This window comes from Mobula birostris, chromosome 2 (genome assembly GCF_030028105.1).
Source record: "Mobula birostris isolate sMobBir1 chromosome 2, sMobBir1.hap1, whole genome shotgun sequence".
NCBI classification, from domain to species: Eukaryota; Metazoa; Chordata; class Chondrichthyes; order Myliobatiformes; family Myliobatidae; genus Mobula; species Mobula birostris.
In genome coordinates, this window is record NC_092371.1 from 138,001,833 (window position 1) to 138,018,031 (window position 16,199).

Here is a 16,199-nt window from a genome sequence, read left to right on the forward strand (position 1 = left end):
ACAATCCTTGTTCATTGGACAAAGCATAGCTAGGAAGCAATGTAGAACTGCCTGCAAAACTCAGCACAATCAGAGCCATTGTAATATGCCATGGTATAAATTATTTTAAAACTTTTTCAACAAAGGGAATAAACTTAGAGAAGGCACACTTGCTTTGGAAATGGGGCGGGGGGGGGAATACCATAAGACTTAGGAGCAGAATTAGACATATTGGACTCATAGAGTCTGCTCTGCCAGTCCGTCATGGCTGATTTATTATCCCTCTCAACTACATTCTCCTGCCTTCTCCCCATAATCTTTGATGCCCTTACTAATCAAGAACCTATCAACCTCTGCCTCAACTATACACAATGACCTGGCCTCCACAGCTGTCTATGACAATAAATCCCACAAACTTATCTCCTCCTGGCTAAAGAAGTTACTCCTCATCTCTATTCCAAAGGATGTCCTTGTATTCTGAGGCTATATATTAAAAAAAACATTACTTGTTTTATAGAATTCCCTGTTCTTCGTGTCGATGACAAGCAAAGACTTGCCAAGGAACGCAGGGAGGAACGACAAAAGCAGCTAGGTAAGAAAATACAGTTAATCTTCGTTGTAAAATCTTTCTTTCCCCCAGGTGTAAATAGTTCTAAAAGTATTTACTTAAATTTAGTTAACACCACTGAGCCAGATTGCACTTCAATATCAAGCAAACAGGATTTCCTGTTCTGTAATCCTAATCTTGACCAGTTAATTTCTGTCAGCTGTATTTCACAGTGAATTATTGAACATGTAAGATAAACACTGTGGTGCCCTCTAGAGAACATCTGTATCCTGTGAGAATAGAGCAGACTTCTTTTATTAACCAAATTAGATTGAATTTGGGAAACATCAATTATCATTATGAATTCAGTGTTGGCAACTTCCGGTGAGGCACGAGGCAGGATGGCAGCACAGCACTGAGCACTGACATATAACCCTTCTTTTTCAAGCTCTTTAGGGCTCATTGACAGTCTTAATACAAGGTTGAGTTGATAAAGATCTAACTAAAGACATGGCTTCAAAAAAGATCCAAATTCAACCAAGAAACAAGATACCAGCAGACAACACCAAGCTAGTGATTCTTCCGAAGAAATAGCTATGCTAATTAAGCAAACAATGGCAATGGAGATGGAATCGCTGCAAGAAACAGTAGCCCACATGCTAAAGGGGTTGCTCGAAAGGGCTCTCGACCCCATACAGAAGCATATGGCAGAGAATAGCAACATTCTCTGGTCATTAAAGGAGCAAACGGACATTCACGCTAAAAAATTTAGCATGGTCTTCAATAAAATAGACAACATTCAGGTTTGCTTATGCAAGAATGAGAAGGTTACTAACTCCTGTCTTGTGGAGGTGTCTAAGATATGGAAGAAGTTAAATGACTTGGAGGACAGATCCAGGAGAAACAATGTGTGGCTGATCAACTTACCGACAGGCACTGAGGGCAACGATCCAAGAGGCTACCTCCAGAAGATGCTGCCTAATTGGATTCCAGCGCTCAAGAATTCACACAGCACTCCACTGGAGATCGATAGAGCATACAAGATCTTTTCCAACGACACCTCATGACCGTAAACCATGATTTTTAGGCTTCAATGGTACACCGACCGGCAGGCTATCCTGGAGGGCGCGAGGAAAGCCAAACCTACTCTCCTGGATGGCAGTTCTTTGCTGACTACAGCCCCGGCATGATGCAGGAACTGTAGGGATACAAGGAGATACGCGCTAAGCTTTGACAGAAGGGGATCGACTCATTCCTCATATACCTGACGATTTTGAAAGTGAATATCAAGGGCATGAAGATGTCGTTTAACTCGGCAGAGGAAGCGAAAGAAGCTCTGAAAGCATTGGTGCTGGGAGATATGGAAGAAGACCCTGGGCAAAGTCCACACGCCCCTCGGGAGAAGATGGAACTGCATTAAGAGCTCGGACCAGCCTGTATGTGCAATCTATCAGGCACGGGCAAGTTAACATCCTAGGTGTGAAGTTTTCTGCTTATTCTTTTATTGGAAAGTCTTTCGTTGCACTTTTGTATTTAGTTAATTAAGGGGCCAATTTGTTTCTGACTATTGCAGGTCAGAGTTTTAAGGTGATATTCAATATACCCAAATGTAATACTTCATCAAGAATGAAGCTGAAAAACAGCAGTTTGTTCTGAATAACTTCAGAATGTTATGTCTCCAGTAGACTTGTTTACATTTCTGGGCACATAACATGTCACTGGCGCCATTGCTAAGTGGCGGTTTCTTGCAAGATAGCTGTTGGGGTCTTGATCATATGTTATACTATATTTGAGACGGAAATTGTTTTAATTATATAGGTTAACGGGTTTGTCCAAGTTTCTTTTCTTCTTGTCTCTTTGATATGATTGTCTATGAGAACTGCTTTGCCTTTCTAATTTGTTGGTGCTAGAGGGGGACGGTTGATGTCAATGTTCAGTGTCTGACATTGCTAAGTGACACTCACAGATGTTACAAAGTAAGGGGTTGAATGCGAGGGGTGGTGGGGGGGTGGGAAGGGGGTAACTCAGGGCTCCACCACCAACTTACAACAACAGATCCAGGGGAAGATGAGCAACACAGATAAATTAGAAAATCTTGCTATTGTATCATTTAATGTTAGAGGATTAAACTCTCCCTACAAGTGTTCAAAGGTTTTAGATTTCTTACGCAGAAAGAAAATAGATATCGAGCTGTTACAGGAAACACATCTTAAACTTAATGACATTCCTAGGGTTCAAAACTGCTTTTATAAACCCGTTGTGGCATCAGCTGATGGTACTCGTACGAAAAGAGTTATGATATTAATGAGACGTAATATTAATGTATCATTTGAAAGGACGGGCGCAGACAATAAAGGACGTCTAGGGTTTAAAAAAAAAAGTTGCATTCATTAGCCTATATGCTCCAACTATATTCGAGGTTGAATTTTTTTCCCTCAATTACCTCACAATTGCTGAAGTTAAGTGACTACCAATTATATGTTGGTTCGGACATGAATGCTTTGGTAAAGATTAACCTCAATAAATCTTCCTCCACTATATCAAGCTCTCAAGAATCTGCTTCCAAAGCACTTAACCTTTTTCTAACGGATTTAAATTTAACTGATGTATGGAGGGTGCATAATCCATCTGCTAAAGACTATACCTTCTTCTCCACAAGACATAAAACTTTCTCTCGGATAGAGTACATTCTTATATCCTCCGGTCTGCTGCCTTTAGTACACTCAATAGAATATTTGCCCAGACATCTATCTGATCACAACCCAGTCATATCTACTTCTAATTACAGCAAAATTAAAAATAAGGCTACTTGGTGGAGATTTAACTCCACCCTTCTGAAAAACGAGGAATTTCTATCACAACTGAGAACAAAACTGACAGAATTTATAAATGTAAATAAAAATAGTGTCTCAGATGTGACAGTGATTTGGGCCTCTATCAAGGGTTTCTTACGAAATAACGCTATATGGTTCAGTTCTTACCTACATAAAAGCCGGCTTCAAAAGATTTCCACCCTAGAAGAAGAATGTAAGGTTTTGGAGAATGATCTCAAAAGGAGATACACCATAAACAAAAGAAAACGAGCTCAAAACAAAACAAGCAGAATTAAATGATTTATTAAGAAGCAGGGCAGAATATATGATCCATATAACCAAACATAAGTATTACGCAGAAGGCAGCAGACCAAGCCATCTTTTAGCTGTAACGCTCAAACAACAGGAAGCTAAAAGGAATATACCAGTGAATAGATGTGCTAAACATGGAGTAGTATCTTCAACAGAGGAAATAAACGAGACATTCAAGAATTACTTTAAAGAATTGTATACAAGTGGTTCAGTTCCTTCTGAGAATGACCACGGATTTTTTCAGTGGATTACACCTCCCTACGTTGTCGTTAGAGGACACCAAAACTCTAGACTCTCCTATTACACTGGATGAGCTACTCAAAGCAGTCAAAGCTACAAATAAGGGCCGTACGCCAGGCATAGATGGCATACCTGTGGAACTTTACCTACCACTTTGGGATATTCTTGGACCAGTATGGTTAGAAACATTAAATTATGCTTTTGGAAATGGCGCTTTCCATAGAGATCTAAACACAGCCCTGATCACAGTTATACCTAAGCCCAGTAAGGACCCCTTGGAGTGTGCCAATTACCGTCCAATCTCCTTGATAAATGCTGACCTCAAGATATTTTCCAAAGTCTTAGCCAGTAGACTTGAGATAGTAGTTGGGAAAATAATTAGCCCAGATCAAACTGGCTTTATCAGGGGGCGTCTCGCATCTGATAATATTCGCTGGCTCTTACACATACTGAGTGTGTACGGGGTCTTTCTTTTGTTACATTTAAAATGGCGACTTTGTTATGTTAATCTGGGGAATGCGGCTTTGTTGTGCTTTAACGCTGAAGAGAGTTTGCGCTAGCAGTTTGTTTTACTTTAAATTGAGATAGCAGGGTTCTATTAGCCAATGGGTGGTTATGTATCGTTTTGTTTTCGGATACCATGCTGTATGATATGACTGTGGACTGAGTTTTGGCGGGGAGTCGGAGGAGAGACGAGGAGAACGGAGAGGCTCCGGTTGATCACTAAGGGTGGTCCCGAGCCGTGAGTCGACGGAATTCGGGTGGTCGTCTGAAGTCGAATTGAGCTCCAACGGTAGCGCGCGAAGAATTTGGACTTTGATAAGTGTTGGCACCTTTTTTTTCATTACTTTCCTCTCTGTATCAAATGTATATTAATGTCATAGAATTAGTAATATCTATAAAGTGTATTTGTTAAAATTTACTGGGTGTGCTGGCTGATGATTGATGTTGTGATTGATTCGGGCGGCCACAAACCCTGTGGGGAGTGTTGAGGCGGGTGCTGGGCTGGATTTCCCCCAGACATACACGAGCCAATATAACGGAACGTTACAAGTGCAACACATAAAATCCCACCTGCCTGTGGCCTGCTATTTCTAGATGCTGAAAAGGCGTTCGATTGCCTTGAATGGCCATATCTTTGGAGAGTTCTAAAAGAATTTAAATTCGGCGATAGATTTATCAATATGATTCAAACACTGTATGCTAATCCTTCAGCCCAGGTATGTGTGGGAGGAGGCTTCTCAGAGTTATTTGACATAGGACGGGGCACACGACAAGGGGACCCTTTGTCTCCTTTAATTTTTACTATATCTATTGAACCGCTTGCATATTTAATTAGAAACTCTCCTCAGGTCTCCTATATTACAATAGGTACAACATCACATTCAATATCACTTTACGCAGATTACACGCTAGTTTATATGGCGAATGTTCAACAAACTCCCCAATGTTTTAAAAACACTGGAACAATTTGGATTTCTTTCAGGATACAAAGTTAACTTGTCAAAATCAGCACTGATGCTGATTAATACAGATAAAAGTAAGGTGTCTCTCCCTCCCCAGATTAAGGTTACAAATGAGGTCCTCTACTTGGGTATTAAAGTTAATACTTCCCTATCATCTGTGGCTAAAACAAATTACTCTTTAATTCTGAAAAAAATAGAAGATATTAATAGATGGAGACACTTGCTAGCATCAGTCCTCGCCCGTATATCAGTCATTAAAATAAACATCTTACCCGCATTAATTTTATCAGCTCAATGATCCCACTTGCACCCCCAGCAGGATATTGGCAAAAATTGGACTCCTTACTACGATGCTACATTTGGAATGGTAAACGACCCAATATAAAACGGTCAGCTCTACAATTCAAAAAGTCGGATGGCGGATTGGCATGTCCAAATTTTAAATTGTATCACCGGGCATTTGTATTAAAAAGTCATAGCGATTGGATGGAGGAGGATAAAGTTTCATCATGGAAAAATATAGAACAAGAGCTAATAGCACCAATAAGGTTGAAGGACTTTCTCCTTATAGGTATGTCTACCAAAAAATCTGATTTGTATTACTGTCCAATTTTAACCCATATGCTACAAGTGTTTAGAGCAGCAGAAAAATTCCTAAAATTTAAAAGCGTATGGTGCAAATCATCTCCGTTATGGAACAATGATCGTTTTCTATCTGGGGGGAAACCATTCACTAACAGAACTTGGGAGGATAAAGGTATTAATACTCTTCAAGATATTAATGGGGCAAGTACTGTCCTTAGCTTTCAAGAACTGATATCTCGATATAATATTGATAAACACTCTCTTTTCTTCTACTTTAGAGTAAGATCAGCTTGTAAAGCCTACGGCATTCCCTGGGGTCAGATTTAAAGGACCATCCCATTTTAAGTTGGATACAGAGTGCTCCAGGACAGATAGTGTCATATATCTATGATAAATTAAACTCTCAGAAATATATGCGCACATCAGGAATGAAAGCCTGGGATAGGGACGTATCTGAATTGGGACAAGACTTAGACTGGGATGCGATTTGGGATAATGCTGCTGGTGCTTCGAAAGACCCAAATCATCAGTATATACACTTGAAATTTTGAAATAGAGCATATTTAACACCGAGAATTAGACATCAAATGGGACTGGTTCCTGACCCATATTGCTCATTTTGTCCCCACAGAAAAGTTGGCTCTTTTATACATGTTGTATGGGAATGTCCATAGGTTTTTAGTTTGTGGGGGAAGGTTATCAGTACTCTTACAGAACTAACAGGGGTACAATTACCAATGGACCCAGTTGTACATCTTCTAAATGATGACTTCCACCTTTCCTTTATGGAAAAAACACGCAAAATCTGGCTGGCAGGCCTCACTGCAGCTAAGAAGATTGTAGTCCAGTGTTGGAAACCTCCCCATGATATTTCAAATACTCACTGGCTTCAGAGCATTTTGGACATTTCTTACCTGGAACTTTCATCAGCAGGAGTAAATGATGCACGACCAAACACAATCTTAATGTGGACAAATTTGATATCTAACTTAAAAGATCCTTTGTTAAAATAGGAATGCTTGGTCTGTGTACGTACTACTATTCAGTTGGTTGGTGGAAGGGGGAGGGATGGGGGGAGAGGGGTGGGGGGGATGGTGATGAAGGTTGGGGGTGGCTGGGTTAAACAGTCAAAATGTAATTGGCAATTGGTTGTATTGAATGTAATTTGTTGGTGTTGCAATAAAAAAGTAATAATGAATTCACTGTTAAATCCACTGAAGAGAAGGAAGGAATGATTGGATTGAAAAGAACAGTTTTAACTTTAATTTAAAAGCCATTTAAGATCTGAACAAATGAGACCACATGTGAACTAAGTTATGTGAACTGAAATGCTGGAGAGACTGATAGTAACGGACAGAAAAAGACTTTGCACAGAATCTTTCAGTAGTTCAGAATACCACAAATCACATTGAGTTGAGGCTAAAAGGGGAAATTTCTTAGAGACGCAGAGATGCTGTTGGATGTTAAGAAAGATGCTGATTTTCATAGCGGTTTTCCATAAATGGCACTGTGATCACCAATTTTTTTTTTCAAAATTAAGTGAAATTTTGGCCTGTATCCTGGGCATAAGTCTCACTTTACATGAGAGACAACAGCAGTCCTAAATATTCAAAAATTATTGTTCCACTTATATTTACAAATGTTAATTTCAATATTTCTCAGGTTAATAATATTGTGAGATTAATTGGTTTTGGACTGGCTTTGCAATATTTTCCAATGTAATACTGTCATTAAGAACATAATTTTATCCAAAATACCTGTAGGATTGCTGATGTTAGACTTTTTGAAAAACATTAGTCAATGATTATTTTATTGAATAACAGAGTAAATCCCACTTGCTAGTTTCAACATACTGTTAATGCTATCATAGTCTAACCCAATTCCTTTCTAAAACATTGGATTTCCTAACCTAATAACCAGGAAGTACTTGATGTCCTGCGCATTAGATTCCATGGCAAATGGACAGCAGTCAGTTACACATGCAATAGGGTGAAATGTGCCAGCACTTGTTTTGGTCACTGCCAACTTTAGAAATCAGATCTTCGATGGGGATATCTGGGTAGTTCCCAGTACTAGCTCCAGCATGGGGTTGAAGATGTGGCCTATAAGTATGATGTGTAAAAACTTGCATTTATTTTTATAATTTGTTCCAAAATACTTTTGATGTTTGAGCAACCAATTGTCATTGTTGTAAAGGAGTTTTGGCTGTTAATTTAAATGCAACAGTGAGATGACCAGATCTATTTCTGGTAGTAAGGAATACTGTAGATTGGCCAAGAGCTAATGGATAATTCCCTGGCTCTTTAAAAGAAATGATCATTTGTGTTTAGCTGAGCATCTAGAATATGCTTAATATCTGCTTTTATAATAAACAGCTCTAACAATGCAGCACATCTTTAATCTTCCACTCGAATATCAGCTTTTGCACTTAAGTCTGTAGAATTCTACTTTCAGACCCTAGGCAAGGGCACTACCAAATGAAGCGCTGTTTATATTTGAAAGATCAAATATTGAGTGCAAATTTGTCATTCTAAACAATTTTTGATATATTAAAGCCAATATAAGAATTAACATCAGTAACTCATAGCTTTTTAAGTAAGCAAATCATTTGAAGACTAAAGATTATATCAGGTTGATCATCCATTATTGAAATGTTATATGGTGTATTATTGACTGTCCTATTGCTAACTTGTTCATTAATATATTAATTATGTAATAAATTTGCAATGTTATTGTTTAAGTTTGTTTCAGAACAATTGTTGTAACTCACAATACATTTTATTATTACTTAGCTGCAAGAGAACAGCTATTACTTGAAAAGGAGGAAAAAGCAAGACAACATTATGAGAAACAACTAGAAGAACGAAAAAAGAAACTTGAAGAACAGAGACTAAAGGAACAAAGACGGCGTATTGCTGTTGAAGAAAAACGGAAACAAAAACTTCAAGAAGACAGAGTATGTTTATTGTGAATAATTATCATAAGCAGTTCATTTTCTATTGTAGTCTTTCCTTCCACATGGAATGTTATTTGTTGCTGATTTTGATTTTCCTGGGCCTTTATCTTTTTAAAAATTGTCCTAAGTATTTGGTTTGAAGGACTGGGCCAAATTACATGGTAGAACAAAATAGGAAATTTGAACGTGTGAATCTCTGAATTTCTTTATTCAGTTTCCTATATTAATTATTAATATTTTTAGAGCAATTTAGACAGTAACTATCTTGAGTTAATTAAACCTTTCTTCTTGAAGGAACGACATGAAGCAGTTGTACGTCGCACAATTGAAAGAAGTCAGAGGATAAAACAGAAGTCCAGCAGGTGGTCATCGAGTGGAGCCCTACAAAGCAATTCAACCTTCAATAGAGATGGTACATGTAATAGGATATTTCTTAAGGTTAAAAAAAACTGTAATTGTGTATTTTGAGGAAATTAACAAAGATTCAACAAAATGAACAAAAAAAAAATTAACCATTATAAAATGTTTTTGCTTTTTGAGAAAGTGGTTAATTTTCCTGCCATGTTCTTCCTGGAAATGAACATACTTTATAGTGATCTTTGAAATGCTTTGACCTAAATGCTAAATTCCCAGTGGAAAAAAAATGTCTTATGGTAGAATCCGGGAAAGTTGATCAGTGCATCTATTACAGTTTCCTTGTCAAAGGGATTTCTGTTCTGTGAACTTAGTGTAATTTCAATAATGTAAATTGGCATATGTAGTATCATATTTTAATCTTATGCTCTTAGTATTCAACTTTGCGAAATGCTCCTTGTATTTGCTTCTGTTTGATTCTTTTTTTGGTTCATTTTGTCGGATCTTTATACTCCTATATTGACTTAGCAGACTTTAATTGCCGCTCAAGAAATAAGGATGGTATTCCTAAAGGTAGTATTAAAACAATAATAATCTTTCTCATTTTTGATAGGATAATATCACCTTCCAGACAACCAATCTGTTCTTGCATGTTTGTTATTATTTACATATATTAACTGCTTACACATAGTTTCATAAATCCCTTTCTTCTATTATTAATTTATAGAGATAGCAATGCTTTTGCAAGTATGCCAAATCTGAAAGTATGAAACAGAAGTTTAATCCTGATGCATGGAGTTGTTAAGTTGTTTTTCAGTAAGATGGCATATTGTTCCTCATGAGAAAAATCTAATAGCACATCCTATATTGAATCTTATTCTATTTTAAAGAACTGAAATTGCCCTTATTTCAAAACAACAAAAAAAAGGAGGGAACCTTTGTCTGGTTTACTCCATCAATCACTTATTTTTGGATTAGCTCAATTTATCTGTCTTAGTTCCCTATCTCTTCATGCACTTATGGAAAAAATGTTGGCCATGGTTTGAAGATTTCAGCTGTTTTACTCTTGGTAGGGAAGTTCCCCAAATTTATAAATGACCATTGATATCTCGATTAGCTCAAATTTTGAGACTCTCTTGTGGTTCTCAATTTAGATGATGTGCTTTGTCTCTATCAACTCCAACAGATCTTATAATCATCTTTGCCATCTCAATCGTATAACTCAATCTACTAATTTAATTCTGTTCTAGATAAATGTTATAATTTAGCCTTTCTAGACCATGAATCATATTGGTGGATCTGTAATGCTTTGCTTTGCAAGTCAGTATATTCTTTCTGATGTGAATTGAATGGACCATACAAGATGTCTCATCAGAATCCTGATTTTGTAGAGGTCAAATTACTTATTTTGTTTTTTGTCAGACTATGTAGGCAGCTGAATTTTGCATCACTGAAATCTTAAAACTTACTCATTGGAAGGACCAAGTTCAACAAAGCCATTTATGTGTTCTTCAATTGGACTTAAATCTTGTAATCTTACCTATAGAGTTATGCTTAATAACCTTTCTAATTATTAATAGTAGATCAGAAATACTGCATTTGGTCTAATGAATTTTCATGTTAGCAAAGAGAGCAGTGCCATGCACAGGCAATCATCTTCAAATATTTCTATTTGTATTAGATTCAGATAGGCGTTCAGTATCTACAGTGAACCTTGCAAAGCATGCTGATCCAATCATTAACAAGAGGTTATCATCATCTTCAGCAATATTATTAAATTCTCCAGACAAAGGTACTGTTTCAGCCTAATACGTTCAGCTTTAAGCTATAAATGTACAAATAATGAAAATGTTTCTTGAGTGTTATTATAATTCTGTAGTTTTTCACAAATCTGTTGATGGTTATCATGGTAGTTTTTCCTCTATCACTGGAATGGTTTGGGACATTGCATTTTTTTTTACATTCCAGAATCATTAAATGATGTATAAAATGAAATATTCCTTTGAGTAGTACAAAAATATTTGGAAAATCTGTGAAGTTTGATTATAAACAAGATTCTAAAGATATTGGAAATCCAGAGTAACACACACAAAATATTGGAGGAACTCTGCAAGTCGGGCAGCATTTATGGAGAAGAATAAGGAGCTGACACTTTGGGCTTCATCAAGACTGGAAAGGAAGTAGGAAGAAACCAGAATAAGAAAGTGGAGGGAGGGGAAGGAGTACAAGCTGGAAGCTGATAGATGCGGTCAGGTGAGGGTGAAGGTATATGGGTGGTGGAGGCGGGATGAAGTAACAAGCTGGGAGGTGATGGGTAAAGCTGAAGTAGAAGGAATCTGATAGGTGAGGAAAGTGCACCATGGGGGTAAAAAAGGGAGCCAGAATGGGGAATGGAAAATGAAAGAAGGGGAGGGCAGAAATTACCAGAAGTTAAGAAGTCGATGTCAGGTAGAAGGCTATCTAAATGGAATATGAGATGTTGCTCCTCCAACCTGAGAGTGGCCTCATTGTGGCAGTAGAGGAGTCATGGGGCCGACATGTTGGAATAGGAGTGGGGAGTGGAATTAAAATGATTGGCCACTGGTGAGGGAGGAGGTGAATGGGCAGGTGTAGCACTTGTTCAGCCTGCAGAGATAAGTGCCATGATGGAGATTAATGGGATGGAATGAATGGACAAGGGAATCCCAGAGGAAGTGGCCCCTGTGGAGTGTGGGTGGGGGGTGTAAGGATGTGTTTGGTGGCAGGATCCTGTTGAAGATGGCAGAAATTATGGAGAATGATGTGCTGGATATTGAGGCTCATAGGGTGGCAGGTAAGGTCAAGGGGAACTCTATTTCTGTTAAGGCAACGGAAAGATGGGGTGCGGGTGATGTCTGTGAAAAGGAGGAGAATATGGGTAGAGGCAGCACCTTCCCTGCCTAATGAACATCCTTCAGTTGGTCATTGTCGATGCTTTGATTTTTTTTTTAAATATATAGCTTTTGTGATTATGATAACTTAAATATTTTGTCTTTACAAATTTGTTGCTTTGATCAAAAGTATGATTGAGTGTTCCAAATTAATTTCCAGCATTGTAACTAGTTGATAAGTGCACATTTTATTCTCTGCCATCTTGGAAAGGGTGTATATTTTTATGACAGTCTTAGATGTTTCCAGGAGGCTCATGGTAAAGGCAGTAATATCATGAAGGATCCAACCCACCCTGTTCATGGACTGTTTATCCTACTCCCATCAGGGAGGAGGCTACATAGCATCCATGCCCGGATCACCAGACTCAAAAACAGTTACATTTCCCAAGCAATAAGACTGATCAACACCTCCACCCACTAACCTATCCTTCCACCCCTCCAGCACTACTACCTTGTCATTTCCTGTCAGTCACCTACATACAGACACTCCTGTATCTTGGGTCTCCTTATGTACATCTAATCAAGCCACCTTGTACATTTGGAATCTTTGAATTTATATTTATTGTGGGTTTTTTTTAGTATTGTGTTCTCCATATGTTTTTTAAATATGCTGAGTAACAGTTATTTTGCCCTCCCTTATACCTGTGTACTGGAAATGGCATGAAATAAGCTTGAATGTTTAACCATGAGTTATTAATGGAAGGGCATATGAGAAAATAGGAGAGACTACTTAACAGCATATTTAATTTTTGTTCAGCTCTCAAGCAAAGGATTTCATCCTTTATTAAACAGCCCTCTAAGTCATGTTCATCTACGCCAGAGAAATTCTGCTCTGAATCCAAACAAGGTGTTTCTAAGACATGAATGAATTTTGTATTTATCACCTAATTACTCATTAACTGCAACATGACTTCGGTTGTGAAATTATCTGGGAAGCACTTCCTCTTACATTTGTACAGCAAACCAGTCAAGTTTTCCAAAATAGATACTGGTTGCTTTACACCTCTTAATTGGTTTATTAAAATTGCTTGAAGAACACAAAATATATAAAGGAAAGGGAGCAAAAAGGATCTTGAAAGTTTTTAGTAATTCTGTTACTACACCACACTTCTACAGACCGAATTGTAACTGACTTTACAGCCAGCCAGGCCAGGTTTAATGAGAGAGCAGTTGGGTATTTCTGAAGCAATTAGCTGCGCAATGTCAAAAAGTAAGGATATTGATGATATTCAATCTGTTTTAATATTAGAAGCTAAGTTATTATTTGTAGTATTGTATTGGAATACCAAAGCCATTTGGCCGGTCTGATTCTTCTCTACCACTTTTTCTCCTGTCAACCCACCTACTCCCGCTTGCTCTACCTGAATGTAATAAAGGACATCTTGATGTCTTTGACTTCAGATTATGCAGGACATGGAAATCCTCAGTAATTTCCGTCTCCTGCATAATCATTCTTGCCTCAGCCCATTTTGGGTGAAACAAGTGGTGTGTGTTTTCTCCAGTCTCTTGTTTCAGTGTTCCCTGACATCCCCCAGCCCTTCCTTTGCTTTTTCTGGTGCTTTTCTGATTTCTCATTACCTAGTCACTGATGACCCCTGGAATCATTTAGACAATACAGTGTGGTAATTTCTCAGTTTTAAAATACTTATCCTGACATTTAAAGCAATGCCTCTCCTCACCTACCCTACCTCCTAGCCTCAGGTTCAAATGGAGGCAAAAAATCTGTATGGCAGCTCACAATTTGTTGGCAATCTCGCCTTTCACTACAGTGTAAAACAGCAGCTTCGTTCAAAGTATCATTTCCTGGCCCTTCCTAATGGGAGATGGAGATCATAATTGAGGTAGCTAATCAGGACAATAATCAGATGGAAGTGATATATGGAGTAGATTTGAAATTTAATTTCTCCTTCCCATACACACCCTTCCCTTCCTACTTTACATAAGTTAAACTCAAAATCCAATAATTGGGTCGTGGGGAAAAAAATACTTCAATAACGAACTTATATTTTATAAACTGTCTTGTCTTCCATCTGTCCAGACAGCAAATATGCCTATTTGCACATAAGACCACAAATGGCAAGTGATAAATGTCCATCTAAATAGCAATGTTAAGGTGAAGAGTGAAAGGTGTCGGTCTCGAAGCCAGGGGTAGTGGACTTTTTTGAGGGTGTGTGCTCAAATTGGTGATAATTTACTAAAAAAAAGTTTCTCTTTTATGCCATGGTAACTTTGAGCAGTGATTATCATTGATTAACAAGTGGACCTTTGTTTTTAAAGGAAAACAATGAGTCTTGTTATTTACATGTATTCATTGTTTTACCATTAATAAAAGTATAACAGACAAATTGAAATAAATAAAACATTTTAGAAAGTCTGTTAAAATTATTAATATCAATCTTTTAAAAAGATAATTGAAAATTAACACAATTTCTAAGTGTTATTGTACCTCATAAGGAATGTGAACGTGAAAGTGTAAACCACGCATATTTGTAAAAGATCAAGTGAAGTAGATTGAACAAACTTTACTCTCAGTGAGACTTTTGTTGCCGCATTAATGATGACAAATATTTTATATCCAGCTTGTATTTGGTTGCTTTGAGAACTATGCATGTAGCACTAGTTTTATCAGTAAGTCTACTATAAATAGACTTGACCAAGGTTATCACTGAAAACAATAACTCATACACATATGTCAATGAAAATACTGTTAATATTGCTATTGCAAGATTTTTCAGGCATTTAAAAATGTCAGGAATTGATTTCCAGAGCTTTAGAACCTCATTGTCTGGATTTTATGCTTTGATGAGGTCACTAACCAATCAATCATCTTCAATATTTTCTCGTCCAGCTCTTAAGTCGGCAATTTTTGTCTCCAAATTGAGCTGCTTTGTGAATCAATCAATTGCATTTCAAAATTATCCCAATCAATCCAGTTTGTCTAATGTTACTTCATGAATTTTGCAATTTCTTTGAATACCTGAGCTTAGTGAATCTTAAAGAAAATTGTTCAGTAATTGAACCAATGATGCTCAAAAGTTCAGGTAATGAGCTATGTGCATATTTCATCATTCCTACAAAATCGAGCTAGCCTAGCTGATGATGTAACATTAGTGCTTTCATCAAGACAAGTGGAAGGAAATTTACATTAACTAATATCTTTTATTAGTAGTTGTGCTATACTTATTCCCATCATTAATCTTTTTTTTTAATTTTGCTCACTGGAAAATACATAAGGTGTTGAATATTTTTTTCCTTTTTCTTGTAAACTGTTAAAAAGAAAAGGAGCGCACTCTATGAATCAACACACACAAAAAATGCTGGTGAACACAGCAGGCCAGGCAGCGTCTGTTGGAAGAGGTACAGTCGACGTTTTGGGCCGAGACCCTTCATCAGGACTAACCGAAAGAACTTCTTTCAGTTAGTGGTTAAAGAATCAAGGGGCAGCACTCCATGCCACATACCAACAAAATACCTATGCATTCCATCCTGGTCACATGTCTTTTAGGTATGCTACCCCTGCTAAGCTCTTCCACCCAAACAACAAGATACTTAAACAACTTATCGGAATAATTGTGCTTTCAACTACGTGCCCTCTGTTAGTGCTGATAGTTAGGAACATTGCAACCTTTGTCTGAGACTGTGCTACTGTATTTTTCTGTGCATGAAGCTAGTGATGAACACTAATGTTATAAATTGAACATTGAATGTTTTCAAACTCTCTGTTTAAAGATAACTGTTTAACTCTTTCCCCAAATCTGGAATTCCAATTTCCAGAAAGTAATGCTTATAGGTATTACAAGTTATAGGTAAATCTGTGATTAGCAGTTGTAGAAGCTTGGTGTACTGCAGAAATAAGTAAATGCAAATGGAGATTGTTAGTACATATATAAGCATTATTTGGTTCAAGGATTATCAATGATAAAACAATTTGGGACTCATTTTAAAAAAATGCAAAGGGAAGTTATCCGTCTGTGTAGCAAAAGGATTTGATTTCCAGATTATTTTCACATTATGATAGTAAGACACAATTTTTGGAAG

At 37.4% G+C, this 16,199-nt stretch overlaps 1 protein-coding gene across 3 annotated transcripts in view; it reads left to right on the forward strand.

The window, feature by feature from the left end:
• The window catches only part of map7b (microtubule-associated protein 7b), a 177,333-nt gene that overhangs the window by 78,854 nt on the left and 82,280 nt on the right, over positions 1-16,199 (forward strand). For 2 of the 3 annotated variants that reach the window (XM_072277739.1, XM_072277744.1), the window contains exons 3-6: positions 497-571; positions 8,735-8,898; positions 9,193-9,310; positions 10,934-11,044. In XM_072277739.1, the coding sequence (XP_072133840.1) occupies positions 497-571; positions 8,735-8,898; positions 9,193-9,310; positions 10,934-11,044 (468 nt within the window). The remainder of the gene's footprint in view (positions 1-496; positions 572-8,734; positions 8,899-9,192; positions 9,311-10,933; positions 11,045-16,199) is intronic. The other variant, XM_072277751.1, reaches the window with a different exon arrangement.